The 21,130-nt window shown below is 50.9% G+C and overlaps 1 protein-coding gene across 1 annotated transcript; it reads left to right on the forward strand.

The window, feature by feature from the left end:
* Positions 1-399: 399 nt before the first annotated feature.
* Positions 400-20,873, forward strand: igsf8 (immunoglobulin superfamily, member 8). The gene is made up of 6 exons (XM_078204417.1): positions 400-461; positions 7,911-8,285; positions 13,842-14,270; positions 17,434-17,835; positions 20,299-20,442; positions 20,564-20,873. Exons 1-5 carry the CDS (start codon positions 407-409, stop codon positions 20,412-20,414), a joined length of 1,377 nt encoding a protein of 458 aa, XP_078060543.1. The 5' UTR covers positions 400-406; the 3' UTR covers positions 20,415-20,442; positions 20,564-20,873.
* The last annotated feature ends 257 nt before the right edge of the window (positions 20,874-21,130 follow it).

Here is a 21,130-nt window from a genome sequence, read left to right on the forward strand (position 1 = left end):
ACTCCCTAAGTACTGACCCTCTGACAGTGCAGCACTCCCTCGGTACTGACCCTCTGACAGTGCAGCACTCCCTCAGTACTGACCCTCTGACAGTGCAGCACTCCCTCAGTACTGACCCTCTGACAGTGCAGCACTCCCTCAGTACTGACCCTCTGACAGTGCAGCACTCCCTCGGTACTGACCCTCTGACAGTGCTTCTGTGAAGTAGTGTATGGTTGTGTCTCGGAGGATTGACGAGTGTGTGCCTGTAATGAGGGGGTGTGAGGGGTGGCTTAGTGAGGGAGGAGTTGTCGAGAAGGCAGGGCCTTGTCAACTCCTGCCCCTTTTCTGGATTGGTTTTTGACATTGGACTGTGTTTGCTGCTGATCTCGAGCTGTTTAGCTTTGACACACTGCCACCTGCAGCCATGCAGAATACACACAGAGAACACAGCATATTTCTCATTCTGGCTTCCATTATCGGTGAGTGGATTTGTGAGGCCTCCACTTTCTAAAATATTGTTCTGAGAAATGATTGAGAGGGAGTGAGAGATGCAGAGGCAGAGAGACAGATAGAGGCGCAGAGAGACGGTGTGAGAGGGGTAGAGAGACACATAGAGAGGCAGAGAGGGGGTGAGAGATAGACACATAGAGAGGGAGGGAGAGATAAAGGCAGAGAGATGGAGTGAGGGAGAGAGGCAGAGACAGAGAGAGATTGAGGGAGAGAGATAGAGGCACAGAGAGATTGAAGTTGATATTGAGGCACAGAGGCAGAGTGAGGGACAGACACTCAGAGAGACAGTGAGAGGGAAGGAGAGATAGAGGCACAGAGAAAGGGGGAGAGATAGAGGCACAGAGAAAGGGGGAGAGATAGAGGCACAGAGAAAGGGGGAGAGATAGAGGCACAGAGAGATCGGGAGAGGGTGGGACCAACAGACGGTTGAAAGTGAGAGAGAGAGAGATCAAGAAAGGCAATGACAGCTTGATGGTGAGAGAGGATGTGAGGGAGGGAGACCGCAACGATAGAGTGAGGGAGGGAGAGAGGGGCAGAGATAGCCAGACCGACGTGAAGTGAAGGAAAACAGCGAGAGAGAGAGCGCGACAGAGATACAGAGAGAGGGAGGGACAGAGAGAGATTCAGAGAGACAGCGACAATGTGATTGAGGGTGGGAGAGACGATTGAGAACAGAAGGGATGCAGTTGTTGTGTGATTGAGTAATAGGGAGTACACCGGATTGCGTTGTGACTGTTCCATCCGCCAGTGTGAGTGTGGAAGAGGGAGGGTTGTCTGTGGGGAGAGGATTACATTGGGGAACTTGCAGCCTCCTCTGGGTATTCAGACACTCCGCCATGCCCTGACATTGCTGGAAACGTCACTCATCCCTTCCCTCCGATCCCCCTCCCCTCCGACTCCCCTCCTCTCCGACCCCCCTCCCCTCTGATCCCCCTCCCCTCCGATCCCCCTCCCCTCCGATCCCCCTCCCCTCCGATCCCCCTCCCCTCCGGTTCCCCACCCCTCCGATCCCCCTCCCCTCCGACTCCCCTCCTCTCCGATCCCCCTCCCCTCCGACCCCCCTCCCCTCCGACCCCCTTCCCCTCCGACCCCCTTCCCCTCCGACCCCCTTCCCCTCCGACCCCCTTCCCCTCCGACCCCCTTCCCCTCCGACCCCCTTCCCCTCCGACCCCCTTCCCCTCCGACCCCCTTCCCCTCCGACCCCCTTCCCCTCCGACCCCCTTCCCCTCCGATCCCACTCCCGTCCGATCCCACTCCCGTCCGATCCCCCTCCCCTCCGATCCCCCTCCCCTCCGATCCCCCTCCCCTCCGATCCCCCTCCCCTCCGATCCCCCTCCCCTCCGATCCCCCTCCCCTCCGATCCCCTTCCCCTCCGATCCCCCTCCCCTCCGATCCCCCTCCCCTCCGATCCCCCTCCCCTCCGATCCCCCTCCCCTCCGATCCCCCTCCCCTCCGATCCCCCTCCCCTCCGATCCCCCTCCCCTCCGATCCCCCTCCCCTCCGATCCCCCTCCCCTCCGATCCCCCTCCCCTCCGATCCCCCTCCCCTCCGATCCCCCTCCCCTCCCATCCCCCTCCCCTCCCATCCCCCTCCCCTCCCATCCCCCTCCCCTCCCATCCCCCTCCCCTCCGATCCCCCTCCCCTCCGATCCCCCTCCCCTCCGATCCCCCTCCCCTCCCATCCCCCTCCCCTCCCATCCCCCTCCCCTCCCATCCCCCTCCCCTCCCATCCCCCATCCCTCCGATTCCCCCTCTCCTCCGACCCCCCTCCCCTCCGGTTCCCTACCCCTCCGACCCCCTTCCCTTCCGACCCCCTTCCCTTCCAATTCCCCACCCCTCCGATCCCCCTCCTCTCCGATCCCCCTCCCCTCCGATCCCCCTCCTCTCCGATCCCCCTCCTCTCTAATACCCCTTCCCTCAAATCTCTGTCCAATACCCAACTCTCACGTTCTCCTCCCCTCCAAACCCCCCACCAATGTTTGAGCGTGTGCCAAAGTGTGACTGTGTGTGTCAGAGCATATGTCTCTCTGTGTGAGATTGTGTGCTTCGTGTGTATGAGTGTTAGTATGTGTGAGTATGTCTCTGAGAGTGTGTGAAAATCATAGAAATTATAGAAACCTACAGTACAGAAGGAGGCCATTCAGCCCATCGAGTCTACACCAACAACAATCCCACCCAGGCCCTATCCCTGTCACCCCACATATTTATCCTGCTAATCCCTCTCACCTACGTATCCCGGGACACTAAGGCGCAATTTAGCATGGCCAATGTATCTCACCTGCACATCTTTGGATTGTGTGTGTGTGTCTGTATGTATGTATGTCTCTGAGTCTGAGTCTGTGTGTGTCTCTGAGAGTGTGTCTCTGTGTGTGTGTCTCTGACTATGTGTGTGTCTGTGTGTGTGTGTGTGTGTGTGTGTGTATGTCTCTAACTATGTGTGTGTATGTCTCTAACTATGTGTGTGTCTGTGTGTGTGTGTGTGTGTGTCTCTGACTATGTGTGTGTCTGTGTGTGTGTGTGTGGGTGTGTGTATGTCTCTAACTATGTGTGTGTCTGTGTGTGTGTGTGTCTCTGACTATGTGTGTGTCTGTGTGTGTGTGTGTGTGTGTCTCTGACTATGTGTGTGTGTGTGTGTATGTCTCTAACTATGTGTGTGTCTGTGTGTGTGTGTGTGTGTGTATGTCTCTAACTATGTGTGTGTCTGTGTGTGTCTGTGTGTGCGTGTCTCTGAGAGTGTCTGTGTGTGTGTGTGTCTCTGACTGTGTGTGTGTCTGTGTGTGTGTGTGTCTCTGAGAGTGTCTGTGTGTGTGTGTGTCTCTGACTATGTGTGTGTCTGTGTGTGTGTATGTCTCTGAGAGTGTCTGTGTGTGTGTATGTCTCTGACTATGTGTGTGTCTGTGTGTGTGTATGTCTCTGAGAGTGTCTGTGTGTGTGTATGTCTCTGACTGTGTGTGTGTCTGTGTGTGTGTATGTCTCTGAGAGTGTCTGTGTGTGTGTGTGTCTGTGTATGTCTCTGACTGTGTGTGTGTCTGTGTGTGTGTATGTCTCTGACTGTGTGTGTGTCTGTGTGTGTGTATGTCTCTGACTATGTGTGTGGCTGTGTGTGTGTATGTCTCTGAGAGTGTCTGTGTGTGTGTATGTCTCTGAGAGTGTCTGTGTGTGTGTATGTCTCTGAGAGTGTCTGTGTGTGTGTGTGTCTCTGACTGTGTGTGTGTCTGTGTGTGTGTATGTCTCTGAGAGTGTCTGTGTGTGTGTATGTCTCTGACTGTGTGTGTGTCTGTGTGTGTGTATGTCTCTGAGAGTGTCTGTGTGTGTGTATGTCTCTGACTGTGTGTGTGTCTGTGTGTGTGTATGTCTCTGAGAGTGTCTGTGTGTGTGTATGTCTCTGACTGTGTGTGTGTCTGTGTGTGTGTATGTCTCTGAGAGTGTCTGTGTGTGTGTGTGTCTCTGAGAGTGTCTGTGTGTGCGTGTCTCTGAGAGTGTGTCTGTGTGTGTGTATGTCTCTGAGAGTGTCTGTGTGTGTGTATGTCTCTGAGAGTGTCTGTGTGTGTGTATGTCTCTGAGAGTGTCTGTGTGTGTGTGTGTCTCTGACTGTGTGTGTGTCTGTGTGTGTGTATGTCTCTGAGAGTGTCTGTGTGTGTGTATGTCTCTGACTGTGTGTGTGTCTGTGTGTGTGTATGTCTCTGAGAGTGTCTGTGTGTGTGTCTGTGTGTGTGTATGTCTCTGAGAGTGTCTGTGTGTGTGTATGTCTCTGACTGTGTGTGTGTCTGTGTGTGTGTATGTCTCTGAGAGTGTCTGTGTGTGTGTATGTCTCTGAGAGTGTCTGTGTGTGTGTGTGTCTCTGACTGTGTCTGTGTCTGTGTGTGTGTATGTCTCTGAGAGTGTGTGTGTGTATGTCTCTGACTGTGTGTGTGTCTGTGTGTGTGTATGTCTCTGAGAGTGTCTGTGTGTGTGTATGTCTCTGACTGTGTGTGTGTCTGTGTGTGTGTATGTCTCTGAGAGTGTCTGTGTGTGTGTATGTCTCTGACTGTGTGTGTGTCTGTGTGTGTGTATGTCTCTGAGAGTGTCTGTGTGTGTGTGTCTCTGAGAGTGTCTGTGTGTGCGTGTCTCTGAGAGTGTGTCTGTGTGTGTATGTCTCTGACTGTGTGTGTGTCTGTGTGTGTGTGTGTCTCTGACTGTGTGTGTGTCTGTGTGTGTGTATGTCTCTGAGTGTGTGTGTGCGTGTCTCTGAGAGTGTGTCTGTGTGTGTATGTCTCTGACTGAGTGTGTGTGTGTGTGTGTGTGTGTGTGTGTGTGTCTCTGAGTGTGTGTGTGTGTGTGTGAGATTGAGAGTGTCAGGCTGATTCTATTTTGATGGCTTTACTCCAGGGAACTGGGACAATCAAAACAACATTAATAACAGGTGGTGAGTGACTCATCGCCCTCATTCCCGAATCTGAACAGCGTGCATTTGACATCGATTATACAACAGCCTTCAATAGTGTAGATTTATAAATCTCCCTCCACACTGTCCCCATCAAACACTCCCAGGACAGGTGCAGCACGGGGTTAGATACAGAGTAAACCCCCTCTACACTGTCCCCATCAAACACTCCCAGGACAGGTACAGCACGGGGTTAGATACAGAGTAAAGCTCCCTCTACACTGTCCCCATCAAACACTCCCAGGACAGGTACAGCACAGGGTTAGATACAGAGTAAAGCTCCCTCTACACTGTCCCCATCAAACACTCCCAGGACAGGTACAGCACAGGGTTAGATACAGAGTAAATCTTCCTCTACACTGTCCCCATCAAACACTCCCAGGACAGGTACAGCACGGGGTTAGATACAGACTAAATCTCCCTCTACACTGTCCCCATCAAACACTCCCAGGACAGGTACAGCACGGGGTTAGATACAGAGTAAATCTTCCTCTACACTGTCCCCATCAAACACTCCCAGGACAGGAACAGCACGGGGTTAGATACAGAGTAAAACTCCCTGCATCCAAATTCAATAAAGGAGAAGTAGGAAAATGAAATAGAAAGCGAAATAGATTCAGCTAGCTGGGGCCATAAAAACAAGCTGTTAAAGCTTCTTCCTGTGCGGAAGAAGGTAATGATTAGTCAGACAAATGTGGGCCCATTACAGAGAGAATAGAGATTTTATTATGGTGAATAAGAAAACTGCTGAGTAACATTGATGCCAGGCAATGGCCATCTCCAGCAAGAGAGATCCTAACCATCTCCCATTAACATTCAATGGTGTAACCATCGCTGAATCCCCCACTATCAACATCCTTGGCCAGAAACTGAACTGGACCAGCCATATAAATACTATGGTTACCAGAGCAGGTCAGAGGCTGGGAATCCTGCAGCGAGTGTCTCACCTCCTGACTCTCCAAAGCTTGTCCACCATCTACAGGGCACAAGTCAGGAATGTGATGGAATACCCCCAACTTGCCTGGATGAGTGCAGCTCCAACAACACTCAAAAGTTTGACATCATCCAGGCAAAACAACCCTTGATTGTTATCCCATCCACAAACATTCACTCCCTCCACCACCGACACACAGTGGCAGCCGTGTGTACCATCTACAAGATGCACTGCAGCAACTCACCAAGGTTCCTTAGGCAGCACCTTCCAAACCCACAACCACTACCATCTAGAAGGACAAGAGCAGTAGATACCTGGGAACACCAGCACCTGGAGGTTCCCCTCCAAGTCACTCACCATCCTGACTTGGAAATGTATCGCCGTTCCTTCACTGTCGCTGGGTCAAAATCCTGGAACTCCCTCCCTAACAGCACTGTGGGTGTACCTACACCTCAGACACTGAAGCGGTTCAAGAAGGCAGCTCACCATCACCTTCTCAAGGGGCAAATGGAGTCATATAGTTTTACAGGATGGGAAGAGGCCCTTCAGCCCATTGTGGTCTGTGCTGGCCCCAGCACAGGGATGTGCAGTGCAGCCCAGATCCCTTGAATGAATTAAAGAAAAAACAACCAAAACTGTCTTTATGGAGGTAGATATGGGAAAGGTCCCTAAAATACTGCGGAACCAAGGAATGAGGAACTGACAGTACTTAGTATTCAAAACAAAGTGCAGTGCCTGGAGAAATTAATGGGGCTGAAAGTTGATAAATCTCCTGGAGCTGACGATCCACATCCCAGGTGAAAGAGGCGGCTGTTGGTTCCCGCAGATTGGAAGATAGCCAAAGTCACCCTGATGTTTAAGAAGGGGGGAAATGGAAATGACAGACCTGTTAGCCGGGCATCAGGAGTAGGGAAAATGTGAGAATCTATTCTGAGAGAATTGACAATGAGGTACTTAGAAAATAACGGTAGGATTGGGGCAGAGTCATCATGGACTGACAGAAGGGAAATCGTGTTTGAGGAACCCATGGGTGTTTTTTGAGGATGTAACAAGCAGAATCGATCAGGGGAAGCAGTGAGTGTGGTGTATTTGGAGTTTCAGAAGACTTTCGCTCAGTGCCCCCCGCCCCCCCCCCAAGGAAATCAGGAAACCAATATTAAAGCTCTCTCGATGGTTTTGCTGTTCCCCCGTGTCTGCAGCACTTGTCCTTCTAAATGGTAGTGGTTGTGGGTTTGGAAGGTGCTGCCTAAGGAACCTTGGTGAGTTACTGCAGTGCAACTTGTGAAGCTTTAGTAAGACCAAATCTGGAGTATTCTGTTTACTTGTGGTCTCCTTCCCCAAGGAAAGTCCAAAGATGTGCGGGTTAGGTTGATTGGCCAGGTTAAAAAATTGCCCCTTAGAGTCCTGGGATGTGTAGGTTAGAGGGATTAGCGGGTAAAATATGTGGGGGTAGGGCCTGGGTGGGATTGTGGTCGGTGCAGACTCGATGGGCCGAATGGCCTCCTTCTGCACTGTAGGGTTTCTATGATTTCTATGATTTCTATGAAACCCCTTTGCTGTGAACTGGGCTGACTTCCCCCACCCCCCACCACATGACTTGCATGCCAGGCACCCCCCCTCCTGCGAGTTCTGGCACCCCCTCCTCTGAACCCAGGTCCCCACCCCCCGCCCCTCCATGAGATGCTAAAAGACAGTTTCCCTTCTGTTTAGGAAATGTAGCACCTAAGGGTGGGGGTCACTGTTTCCGGATAAGGGAATGGCTATTTTGGACTGAGATGTTCCTTCACTCGGGAGGTTTGTGAACTTTGGAGTTCTCCACCCCGGAAAGTTATGGATGTTCAGTCGCTGAGTAGATACAAGACTGAGAGCTTTTAGTTCCTGAGAGAATCGAGGGAACCGGGAAGTGGGCGTGAAGGCAGAGCTAAGGCAGACGATCAGCCAGTACTAAGTCAAGGGTGGGGTGGGCCAAGAACGATGGGCCAAAAGGCCTCCACCAGCTCCCATTCATTAGCCCTGAGAGGATTTCTCTCTGCCAATCCGTGCAATCTTGTCATTCCCACAGGAATATCGAGTCTCCGGCTAGTTCACGTCCCCAGGGGGCCTCTCTACAGGGTCGAGGGGACCCACGCTATCATCCCTTGCAATGTGACAGATGACGAGCGCAGTGGTGAACTGGATTTTTGGTGGTCAGTCTTCAAACCGAAGACCACCATCGCCTCAGTTGCAGTGATCAGCACGCAGGATCCGGAATACCCCGACTCAACCTACGGGCCCCGCGTGAGGGCAAAAGAGATCTACATCCACAAACTCTCCCGTAACTCCATTCAGTTGCATCTAGGCAAACTTCAGAAGGATGACGAGGGAGAGTATGAGTGCAGGGCGGCCATCAACAACAGAGTGAACCTGGCCTCACCCAATGCCAAGGTGGAGCTGAAAGGTTGGCATGGGAAACTGGGTGGCAAGTGAATTGGGTCCATTGGGTTGTGGGAGTGAATGGGAAAGGGTTTGGGTCCATTGGATTGTGGGAGTGAATGGGAAGGGGTTTGGGTCCATTGGGATTGTGTACATTGGAGTGAATGGGAAGGGGTTTGGGTCCATTGGGATTGTGTACAGTGGGAGTGAATGGGAAGGTGTTTGGGTCCATTGGGATTGTGTACAGTGGGAGTGAATGTGATGGGGTTTGGGTCCATTGGGATTGCGTACAGTGGGGATGAATGGGAAGGGGTTTGGGTCCATTGGGATTGTGCACAGTGAGAGTGAATGGGAAGGGGTTTGGGTCCATTTGGATTGTGTGCAGTGGGAATGAATGGGAAAGGGTTTGGGTCCATTGGGATTGTGTACAGTGGGAGTGAATGGGAAAGGGTTTGGGTCCATTGGGATTGTGTGCAGTGGGAGTGAATGGGAAGGGGTTTGGGTCCATTGGGATTGTGTGCAGTGGGAGTGAATGGGAAAGGGTTTGGGTCCCTTGGGATTGTCTACAGTGGAAGTGAATGGGAAAGGGTTTGGGTCCATTTGGATTGTGTGCAGTGGGAGTGAATGGGAAAGGGTTTGGGTCCATTTGGATTGTGTGCAGTGGGAGTGAATGGGAAGGGGTTTGGGTCCATTGGGATTGTGTGCAGTGGGAGTGAATGGGAAAGGGTTTGGGTCCATTTGGATTGTGTACAGTGGGAGTGAATGGGAAGGGGTTTGGGTCCATTTGGATTGTGTGCAGTGGGAGTGAATGGGAAAGGGTTTGGGTCCCTTGGGATTGTCTACAGTGGAAGTGAATGGGAAAGAGTTTGGGTCCATTGGGATTTTGTACAGTGGGAGTGAATGCGATGGTGTTTGGGTCCATTGGGATTGTGTACAGTGGGAGTGGATGGAGAATGACCATAGAAACATACATGGAAAATAGAAGCAGGAGTAGGCCATTCGGCCCTTCGAGCCTGCTCCGCCATTCATTATGATCATGGCTGATCATCAAGTTTAATACCTTGATCCTGCCTTCCCCCAATATCCCTTAATCCCTTTAGCCCCAAGAGCTATATCTAATTCTTTCTTCAAATCACACAATGTTTTGGCCTCAACTAAATTCTGTGGTAGTGAATTCCACACATTCACCACCATCTGGGTGAAGAAATTTCTCCCCACCTCAGTCCTGAAAGGTTATCCGTTATCCTCAAACTATGACCCCCAGTTCTGGACTCCCCCACCATTGAGAACATTCTTTCTGAATCTATCCTGTCTAATCCTTTTCTAATTTTATAAGTTTCTATGAGATCCTCTCTCATTCTTCTAAACTCCAGTGAATGTAATCCTAACTGACTTAGTCTCTCCTCATATGACAGACCTGCCATCCCAGGAATCAGCCTGGTAAACCTTCGCTGTACTCCCGCTATAGCAAGGACATCCTTCCTCTGATAAGGATACTAGAACTGCACATAATATTTCAGGTGTGGCCTCACCAGTGCACTATACAATTGCAGCAAAACACCCCTATCCCTGTACTCAAATCCTCTCGCTATGAAGGCCAACATACCATTTGCCTTCTTTACTGCCTGCTGTACCTGCGTGCTTACTTTCAGCAACTGATGCACGAGGACAGCAACGTCTCGCTGAGTTTCCACCTTTCTCAATTTACACCCATTCCTATTATTGCTATCAAAGTGGAGAACCTCACATTTATTCACATTATGCAGCCTCTGCCATGCATATGCCCACACACTCAGCCTGCCCAAATCATACTGAAGTATCTCTGCATCCTCCTCACAGCTCACCCTCCCACCCAACTTTGTATCATCTGCAAATTTGGAGATAATACATTCAGTTTCCTATTCCAAATCATTAATATATAATGTGAGCAGTTGGGGTCCTAGCACAGATCCCAGCAGAACACCACTAGTCACTGACTGCCAATCAGAAAAAGACCCATTTATGTCAACTCTTTGTTTCCAATCTGCTAACCAGCTTTCTATCCATCTCAAGACATTACCTGCAAACCCATGTGCTTTAACTTTACATAGTGGTCTGTTATGTGAGACCTTGTCAAAAGCCTTCTGAAAGCCTAAATAAACCACATCTACTGGTTCTCCTCGATCAATTCTATTTGTTACATCCTCAAAGAATTCCAATAGATTCGTCAAGCATGATTTCCCTTTTGTAAATCCATGCTGACTCTGTCTGATTATACCGCTGCCTTCCAAATGCTGTGTTATAAAATCCTTGATAATGGACTCCAGCAACTTCTCCAGTACGGACGTTAGGCTCACTGGTCTATCGTTCCCTGTTTTCTCTCTACCTCCCTTTTTGAATAGCGGGCTTACATTATCTACCCTCCAATCTGTAGTGACTATTCCAGAGTCCAAAGAATTTAGGTAAATGACCACCAATGGATCTACTATTTCCAGGGCCACTTCCTGAAGTACTCTGGGATGAAGATTACCAGGACCTGGAGATATATCCACCTTCAATCGCATCAATTTCCCCAAAACCATTTCTCTACTAATGCTGATTTCCTTCAGCTCCTCACTAAAACATGTTTCTCTCAGCACTCCTGGTACATTATTCATGTCTTCCTTTGTGAAGACTGAAGCAAAGTACAAGTTTAATTCCTCAGCCGTTTATTTGTTCCCTGTTATGAATTCCTCTGTTTCTGACTGTAACGGACTTAAATTCATTTTTGTCAATCTTTTTCTCTTTACGTACCTATAGGAACGTTTACAGTCAGTTTTTATGTTCCCCGCTAGCTTACTTCCATACTTTTTTCCCTTCTTAATCAATCCCTTGGTCCTCCTTCGCTGAATTTTAAACTGTTCCCAATCCTCAGGTCTATTGTTTTTTTTCTTGCCCATTTGTATGCTTCTTACTTGAATCTGATACTATCTCTAATTTCCCTTGTAAGTCATAGTTTGGTTGCAGTTCCTTTACCACTCTTGCACCAAATAGGGATAAACAACTTTTGGAGTTCACCTATTCATTCCTTAAATGCCAGCCATTGCCTGTCCACTCCCCTTCCTTTCAGTAACTGTTTCCCAGTCCATCATAGCCAATTCATGCCTCATGCCATCGGTTACCTTTATTGTGATTCAGGACTATGGTCTCAGAATGAACTACCTCACCATCCACCTTGACAAAGAATATGACTGAAGGTCCTTTTCTGCACTGTATGACTCTGACTCCACGACATTCTGAAGAGGGAGGGTGAACAGCCAGTGATCATGGTACACATTGGGGGTTCTCTCATTACTAGACTGCCAACTAATCCTTTCTCATTGCACTGTCCCAGTCCAAGATGGCCTGTACCCTTGTTGGTTCCTCAATGTATTGGTCTAGAAAACCATCCCGGATGCACTCCAGAAATGTCTCCTCTGTTGTACTGTGACTAATTTGACTCACCCAATCTATACACAGATTAAAGTCACCCAAAATTTCTTTAACACATGCATCATCCTGTCTAATACTTTTCCCAACATTACCACTATAGTTCGGTGGTCTGTATACATAGAACATAGAACAGTACAGCACAGAACAGGCCCTTCGGCCCACGTTGTTGTGCCGAGCTTTGTCTGAAACCCAGATCAAGCTATTTCCTCCCTATCATCCCGAAGTACTCCATGTGCCTATCCAATAGCTTCTTAAATGTTCCTAAAGTTTCTGACTCCACTATCCCTGCAGGCAGTCCATTCCACACCCCAACCACTCTCTGAGTAAAAAACCTACCTCGGACATCCTTCCTATATCTCCCACCATGAACCCTATAGTTATGCCCCCTAGTTACCACTCCATTCACCCGAGGAAATAGTCTTTGAACGTTCACTCTATCTATCCCCCTCATCATCTTATAAACCTCTATCAAGTCTCCTCTCAACCTCCTCCGCTCCAAAGAGAAAAGCCCAAGTTCCCTCAACCTTTCCTCATAAGACCTACCCTCCAAACCAGGCAGCATCCTGGTAAATCTCCTTTGCACTCTTTCCAGTGTCTCCACATCCTTCTTATAGTGAGGTGACCAGAACTGCACACAATATTCCAAATGTGGTCTCACCAAGGTCCTGTACAGTTGCAGCATAACCCCACGGCTCTTAAACTCAAACCCCCTGTTAATGAACGCCAACACACTATAGGCCTTCATCACGGCTCTGTCCACTTGAGTGGCAACCTTCAGAGATCTATGGATATGAACCCCAAGATCTCTCTGTTCCTCCACATTCTTCAGAACCCTACCTTTGACCCTGTAATCCACATTTAAATTTGTCCTACCAAAATGAATCACCTCGCATTTGTCAGGGTTAAACTCCATTTGCCATTTTTCAGCCCAGCTCTGCATCCTATCTATATCTCTTTGCAGCCTACAACAGCCCTCCACCTCATCCACTACTCCACCAATCTTGGTGTCATCAGCAAATTTACTGATCCACCCTTCAGCCCCCTCCTCCAAGTCATTTATAAAAATGACAAATAGCAGAGGACCAAGCACTGATCCCTGTGGCACTCCGCTGGTAACCAGTTTCCAGTCCGAAAATTTTCCATCCACCACCACCCTCTGTCTTCTGTTAGATAGCCAGTTACCTATCCAATCGGCCAAACTTCCCTCTATCCCACACATCCTTACTTTCTTCATAAGCCGACCTTGGGGGACTTTATCAAACGCCTTACTAAAATCCATGTATATGACATCAACTGCACTACCTTCATCAACACACTTAGTTACCTCCTCAAAAAATTCTATCAAATTTGTGAGGCAAGACTTGCCCTTCACAAATCCGTGAAGGGATACCACCCTCACCAATGTTTTTTGCCCCTTGGCGTTTCTTAACTCGACCCATACAGATTCCACGTCATTTATGCTAATAATTTCCTTAATGTCGTATCAATATCTTCTTTAATCAACAATGCAACTCCACCCCTTTTTCGTTTTTGTTTGTCCTTCCTAATAGCCCTCAATGTTTAGTTCCCATCCTTGGTTACCTTGGAGCCACGTCTCCGTAATCCCAACTATATCATAACCCTTTACATCTACTTGTGCAACTACTTCATCAATCTTATTACAAATGCTCTGAGCGTTCAGGTACAAAGCCTTAAGGCGAGTCCTTTTAACATTCCTTGTCCTGTTCCAACCAGCTTTTACAATGTCCTTACCCAACTCTGATCCTTGATTTCTCTGCCAATCTCTTTTCTTCTTGCCTTTGCTGTCTTTTCCTCTTATTATTGATTCCCCCTGCTCTGAATCCTTACATAGGTTCCCATGCTCCTGCCATATTAGTTCAAACCCTCCCCAAACACTCTAGCAAGTACCACCCACCCCAACTCTCCAAGGACATCAGTCCCAGTCCTGCCCAGGTGTAACCTGTCCAGTTTGAAAGGGATTGGGGCTATTGGGATTGTTCGTAATGGCAATATATTGAGACACTGTCCCTCACTGACTTTTTTATCCTCACTATCTCAATCCCACTGCCTCTGTTACTCTCTCTGAATACCCATCTTCCTTTCTCTTTCTCCCTCTCTCTTTGCCTCACAGTCCTCACGGATACATTACAGCTGGCCGGGCCCTCGGGCGACCTTCCCAACCTCATTCTGCGTGAGGGGGAGCCACTTGCCCTCCAGTGTCGTGCTGCGTCCCGTACAGCGCTACACACCCACCTCTCGGTCACCTTCAACCTCAACAGGAGTGGATCCGGAGACCGCGAGACGGTTATTGGCATTGGGTGGGACCTGACGGTGCAGAGCCAGGAGCACGGGACATACTGGGCCCGGTATGCCCGGGGTCAGATCGGTGTGGAGAAGGTGAAAAGTGACAGCTACCACCTGAGAGTGGACCACATGAAACCGCAGGATGCAGGTCTGTATGAGTGCACGGTAGCTGAGTGGATCGAAGACCCCGATGGGAGGTGGAAGAAGATTCTGGAAAGGACAATCCTTTTGGCAGATGTCTCCGTACAGCCAAATGGTGAGAGAGAGTCTGAGTCTGTCCCTCCAATGGCCAGTATATTAGGATGTGGAAATGACGGAGGGAATGGGATTAAACTGGGTAGAATATTAAAGGGTGCGGTGAGTGAAGGGGTGAGTGGGATATTAAAGGCTGCAGGGAGTGAGGGGGGGGAGTGGGATTAGACTGGGTGGGATATTAAACAGAGTGAGGGGGAGAGTGGGATTAGACTGGGTGGGATATTAAAGGCTGCGGGGAGTGAGGGGGGTAGTGGGATTAGACTGAGTGGGATATTAAAGGCTGCAGGGAGTGAGGGGGGGGAGTGGGATTAGACTGGGTGGGATATTAAAGGGTGTGGGGAGTGAGGGGGGAGTGGGATTAGACTGGGTGGGATATTAAACAGAGTGATGGGGAGAGTGGGATTAGACTGGGTGGGATATTAAAGGGTGTGGGGAGTGAGGGGGGGAGTGGGATTAGACTGGGTGGGATATTAAAGGGTGTGGGGAGTGAGGGGGGAGTGGGATTAGACTGGGTGGGATATTAAAGGGTGCGGGGAGTGAGGGGGGAGTGGGATTAGACTGGGTGGGATATGTCGGACATCCACATCTGTGAGGGGTGTGTCGAGCTGCGGTTCCTGAGGGCCCGTGTTAGGGAGCTGGAACTGCAGCTCGAAGATCTTGGGCTGTTAAGGGAGAATGAGGAGGTGATAGACAAGAGCTATCATCAGGTGGTCACACCAGGGCCATGGGTGGAGGCCAAGTGGGTGACGGCCAGGAAGGGTAGAGCTCGGGTGATTGAGAGCACCCCGGTGGGTGTGCCCCTACACAACAAGTACTCCTGCCTGAGTACTGCTGGGGGGGACAGCCCGCCTGGGGGAAGCAGCAGTGGCCGTGTCTCCGGAGTGGAGTCCGGCCCTGTAACTCAGAGGGCTAAGGAAAAGAGGAGGAAGGCAGTGTTAATCGACAGTAAGGGGGTCAGACAGGCGTTTTTGCGGAGGCAGGCGGGAGTCTCGGATGGTGGTCTGCCTCCCTGGGGCCGGGATCCAGGATGTCGCTGGTCGAGTCCCAGAAATCCTGAGAGGGGAGGGAGAGGAGCCAGAGGTAGCGGTACATATTGGTACCGCTGATGTGGGAAGGAAGGGGGAAGGGGTCATGAAAAGAGAGTATAGGGAATTAGGGAGACAGCTGAGAAGGAGGAAAGCAAAGGTAGTAATCTCAGGATTGCTGCCTGTGCCACGGAAAGGAATGGAGTGAGGTGGAGGATGAATGTGTGGCTGAGGGACTGGTGCAGGGGGCAGGGATTCAGGTTCCTGGACCATTGGGACCTCTTTAGGGGCAGGTGAGACCTGTACACAAAAAACGGGTGGCACTTGAATCCCAGGGGGACCAATATCCTGGCAGGAAGGTTGGCTAAGGCTACTGGGGAGAGTTTAAACTAGATAGGTTGGGGGGAGGGGATCAAAATGAGGTGACTGAGAGTGAGGAAGCAAGCTCGCAAATAGAGAAGTGTAATAGGCAGTGCAAGAGGGCAGATGGACAGGGAATAGAGAAGGGGAGAGCTCAGACCAAAGGATTGAGATGTGTTTACTTTAATGCCAGGAGTATCGTGAATAAAGGGGATGAGCTCAGAGCGTGGATCGATGCCTGGAAGTGTGATGTGGTGGCCATTACGGAGACTTGGATGTCTCAGGGACAGGACTGGATACTCCAGGTGCCGGGATTCAGATGTTTCAGGAAGGACAGGGAGGGAGGCAAGAGAGGGGGTGGAGTGGCACTGCTGATCAGGGATAGTGTCACAGCTGTAGAGAAGGTGTATGCTGTGGAGGGATTGTCCACCGAGTCTCTGTGGGTGGAAGTTCAGAGTGGGAAGGGGCCGGTCACTTTGCTGGGAGTTTTCGATAGGCCACCCAATAGTAACAGGGAGGTGGAGGAGCAGATAGGGAAACAGATCCTGGAGAGATGCAGTAATAGCAGAGTTGTTGTGATGGGAGACTTTAATTTCCCAAACATAGATTGGAATATCCCTAGGGTAAGGGGATTGGATGGGGAAGAGTTCGTTAGGTGTGTTCAGGAGGGTTTCCTGACACAGCATGTGGACAAGCCTACAAGAGGAGAGGCTGTACTTGATCTGATACTGACCAATGAACCTGGACAGGTGTCAGATCTCTCAGTGGGAGAGCATCTTGGGGATAGCGATCATAACTCTATCTCCTTTAGGCTTGCATTGGAAAAAGAGAGGATCAGGCAAGCTAGGAAAGTGTTTATATGGAGTAAGGGGAAATATGAAGACATTAGACAGCAAATTAGAGGAGTAAATTGGAAGGAGGTATTCTCGGGGAAATGTACTGAAGAGAGGTGGCAGTTTTTCAAGGAATGTCTGTCTAGAGTTCTACAGGACAACGTTCCGAGCAGACAGGGAGGTGTTGGTCGGTTAAAGGAACTGTGGTGCACGAAAGCTGTGCGGGACCTAGTCGAGAAGAAAAGGAAAGTGTACAAAAGGCTCAGAGAGCTTGGCGAAGATAGGGATTTAGAAGTGTATATGGCTTGTAGGAAGGGACTAAAGAAGGAAATTAGGAGAGCCAGAAGGGGTCACGAGAAGGCCCTGGCAGGTAGGATTAAGGAGAACCCTAAGGCGTTCTATAAATATGTGAAGAGTAAAAGGATGAGAGGTGATGGAATAGGGCCTATAAAAGGGCCTATATAAAGGGTGCCGGGAGAGAGGGGGAGAGTGGGATTAGACTGGGTGGGATATTAAAGGGCGCAGGGAGTGAGGGGGAGATTTGGATTAGACTGGGTGGAATATTAAAGGGTGCCGGGAGAGAGGGGGAGAGTGGGATTGGACAGGGTGGGATATTAAAGGGTGTGGGGAGTGAGGGGGAGAGTGGGATTCGACTGGGTGGGATATTAAACAGAGTGAGGAAGGAGTGGGATTAGACTGGATGGGATATTAAAGGGTGCGGAGAATGAGGGGGGATTTGGATTAGTCTGGGTGGGATATTAAAAGGTGTGGGGAGTGAGGGGGAGAGTGGGATCAGACTGGGTGGGATATTAAAGGGTGTGGGGAGTGAGGGGGAGAGTGGGATCAGACTGGGTGGGATATTAAAGGGTGCGGGGAGTGAGGGAACCTCTGTAATTGTGGTGGGATCTTTCTGTGCCTCATGCCTCTGTTCCTGTTCTCACGGCAGATGTGAAGCTGGGTGTCGTGGCCTCTGTTGCCCCCTCTACCTATTACCGGGGCGACTCGGTGGACCTGCACTGCAACGTGAGCCTGGGCCGGGAGCAAGAGGGTGCAGAGCTGCTGCTGTCAGTGGGTTGGTGGGGAGAGCAGGAGGACCCCCTGGCACAGGTGGATTACCGGGGTGTGAGCCTGCCCACTGTGCTGCGCGGGCTGAGTGCGGCGGGCAGCGAACTCAGCTTGGATCGTCCCTCACCCCTCTGCTTCCGCCTGCGCATTCACAGAGCCAAGAAGGGTGACCAGGGCCTCTACCGCTGTGAAGTCACCTGTCGGGCACACCATCCAGGCACAAGTGGGTACCAGGTGGCGTATGCCCGCTCGGAACCCATCACACTCTTCCTCTACCTGTCAGGTGAGTATGGCGCACCCACCGCGTCACACGGCTTGTCAGGGGCAGTGGTGAGGCGGGGGGTGGGGGGGTTGGTGAGAGGGTGAGGAATCTCACAGTCTGGGGGGGGCGGCGGGGTGAGCGATGTGTGTGTGTCTGTGTGTCTATGTGCGTCTTTGTGTATATGTGTGTGTGTGTCTGTGTGAGAGTGTGTGTCTGTGTGTGTATATATATGTCTGTGTGTGTGTCTGTGTGTGTGTGTGTGTGAGTGTATGTGTGTGTCTTTGTGTATGTGTCTGTGTGAGAGTGTGTGTGTGTCTTTGTGTATATATGTGTGTGTGTGTGTATGTGTGTGTCTGTGTGAGAGTGTGTGTGAGAGTGTGTGTGTGAGTGTATGTGTGTGTCTTTGTGTATGTGTGTGTGTGTCTGTGTGAGAGTGTGTGTGTGTCTTTGTGTATATATGTGTGTGTGTGTGTGTGTCTGTGTGTGAGTGTGTGTGTGTCTGTGTGTGTGTGTGTGTGTGTGTGTGTCTGTGTGTGTGTGTGTGTGTGTCTGTGTGTGAGTGTGTGTGTCTGTGTGTGAGTATATGTGTGTGTGTGAGAGTGTGTGTGAGAGTGTGTGTGTGTCTGTGTGAGAGTGTGTGTGTGTCTGTGTGAGAGTGTGTGTGTGTGTGTGTGTGTTAAAGGGAGATATACACATATACTTCCCCCAGTCCCTGACACCTCCCCCCGGGTTCCTGACCCCCTCCCGCGGGTCCCTGACCCTCCCCCCTGGTCCCTGACACCCCAAACCCCCGGTCCCTGACCCCAGTCCCTGACCCCACTCTGGTCCCTGACCCCCCCATCCCTGACACCCCCCTCTCTCTTTTTTGAGAAAGTGACCAAGGAGGTGGATGGGGGCAAGGCAGTGGACGTGGTATATATGGATTTTAGTAAGGCGTTTGATAAGGTTCACCATGGTAGGCTTCTGCAGAAAATGCAGATGTATGGGATTGGGGGTGATCTAGGAAATTGGATCAGGAATTGGCTAGCGGATAGGAAACAGAGGGTGGTGGTTGATAGTAAATATTCATCATGGAGTGCGGTTACAAGTGGTGTACCTCAGGGATCTGTTTTGGGGCCACTGCTGTTTGTAATATTTATTAATGATCTGGATGAGGGTATAGTTGGGTGGATTAGCAAATTTGCTGATGACACCAAAGTCGGTGGTGTGGTAGACAGTGAGGAAGGGTGTCGTAGTTTGCAGGAAGACTTAGACAGGTTGCAAAGTTGGGCCGAGAGGTGGCGGATGGAGTTTAATGCGGAGAAGTGTGAGGTAATTCACTTTGGTAGGAATAACAGATGTGTTGAGTATAGGGCTAACGGGAGGACTTTGAATAGTGTGGAGGAGCAGAGGGATCTAGGTGTATGTGTGCATAGATCCCTGAAAGTTGGGAATCAAGTAGATAAGGTTGTTAAGAAGGCATATGGTGTCTTGGCGTTTATTGGTAGGGGGATTGAATTTAGGAGTCGTAGCGTTATGTTGCAACTGTACACAACTCTGGTGCGGCCGCACTTGGAGTACTGTGTGCAGTTCTGGTCCCCACATTACAGGAAGGATGTGGAGGCTTTGGAGAGGGTGCAGAGGAGGTTTACCAGGATGTTGCCTGGTATGGAGGGGAGATCCTATGAGGAGAGGCTGAGGGATTTGGGATTGTTTTCGCTGGAAAGGCGGCGGCTAAGAGGGGATCTTATTGAAACATATAAGATGATTAGAGGTTTAGATAGGGTGGATAGTGATAGCCTTTTTCCTCTGATGGAGAAATCCAGCACGAGGGGGCATGGCTTTAAATTGAGGGGGGGTAGTTATAGAACCGATGTCAGGGGTAGGTTCTTTACCCAGAGGGTGGTGAGGGATTGGAATGCCCTGCCAGCATCAGTAGTAAATGCGCCTAGTTTGGGGGCGTTTAAGAGATCCGTAGATAGGTTCATGGACGAAAAGAAATTGGTTTAGGTTGGAGGGTCACAGTTTTTTTTTTTTTAACTGGTCGGTGCAACATCGTGGGCCGAAGGGCCTGTTCTGCGCTGTAATGTTCTATGTTCTATGTTCTATGTTCTATGTGTGTGAGTGTGTGAGTATATGTGTGTGTGTGTGTGTGAGTGTGTGAGTATATGTGTGTGTGAGGTGCAGAGGGCCTCAATCTCTGCTGTTCAGGGGGCATTGGTTTAAGGTGTGAGGGGCAAGGTTTAAAGGAGGTGTACGAGGCAGGTTTTTTACACAGGGGGTGGTGGGTGCCTGGAACTCGCTGCCGGGGGAGGCAGTGGAAGCGGATACGATAGTGAGTTTTAAGGGGCATCTCGACAAATCCATGAATAGGAAGGGAATAGAGGGATATGGTGCTCGGAAGGGTAGGGGGTCTCAGTTCAGTTGGGCAGCATGGTCGGTGCAGGCTTGTCGGGCCGAAGGGCCTGTTCCTGTGCTGTAATTCTCTTTGTTCTAATTTCTCAGCTGCGGATACGCTGCTGATCCCCATGGTGATTGGAGCTGCCATCTCCCTCATTGTCACCATCACCATCATCGCCAGTGTGACCTGCTTCTTCCTGCGGAGACTCGCCAAGAGGTAGAGAGGCGCTGAGGCGAGAATCTCAAACGGTGAGTGCTTCTCTCTCCCCCCGCTCCTCGGAGCTGATCAGCCCTCAGCTGCACCAGCACAGCAAGATCCCAGGGTCCCTGCCCCACTGTGACCTCCTCTCTCTCTCTGCTCTCTTCACAGAATCTCTCACTGTTCCAAGAGCGGGAACCGGTGGAGACCATGCAATGGGATCGCAACAGGATCGCAACGGGATCGCAATGGGGAAAACTGAAAACACTGAGCCTCCAGAAACAGAGCCCCGCCAAGTCCCCAACACCCTGAGCCCCCCGATCCCCCCGAGTCCCCAACGCCCTGAGCCCCCCGATCCCCCTGTGTCCCCGACGCCCTGAGCCCCCGATCCCCCCGAGTCCCCGATCCCCCCGAGTCCCCAACGCCCTGAGCCCCCCGATCTCCCCGAGTTCCCGACGCCCTGAGGCCCCCGAGTCCCCGAACCCCCCGATCCCCCCCGAGTCCCCGATCCCCCCCGAGTCCCTGGTCCCCCCGGGTCCCTGATCCCCCGATCCCCCCCGAGTCCCCGATTCCCCCCGATCCCCCCCCGAGTCCCTGATCCCCCCCGATCTCCCTGATCCCCCTGAGTCCCCGATCCCCCCGATCCCCGATTTCCACCCCCGCCCCCCCGAGTCCCCGATCTCCCCGGTCCTTCCCGAGCTCCCGATCTCCCCAATCCCCCCGATCTCCCCGTTTCCC

This window comes from Mustelus asterias, unplaced genomic scaffold, assembly GCF_964213995.1.
Source record: "Mustelus asterias unplaced genomic scaffold, sMusAst1.hap1.1 HAP1_SCAFFOLD_328, whole genome shotgun sequence".
NCBI classification, from domain to species: domain Eukaryota; kingdom Metazoa; phylum Chordata; class Chondrichthyes; order Carcharhiniformes; family Triakidae; genus Mustelus; species Mustelus asterias.

Bases quoted from the DNA above. Each gene is read 5' to 3' on its own strand.
- igsf8 (XM_078204417.1), top strand. From the start codon at position 407: ATGCAGAATACACACAGAGAACACAGCATATTTCTCATTCTGGCTTCC. The intron at 8,286-13,841 runs GTTGGCATGGGA...TTTGCCTCACAG, and splicing joins TGCCAAGGTGGAGCTGAAAG to TCCTCACGGATACATTACAG. The intron at 14,271-17,433 runs GTGAGAGAGAGT...TTCTCACGGCAG, and splicing joins TGTCTCCGTACAGCCAAATG to ATGTGAAGCTGGGTGTCGTG.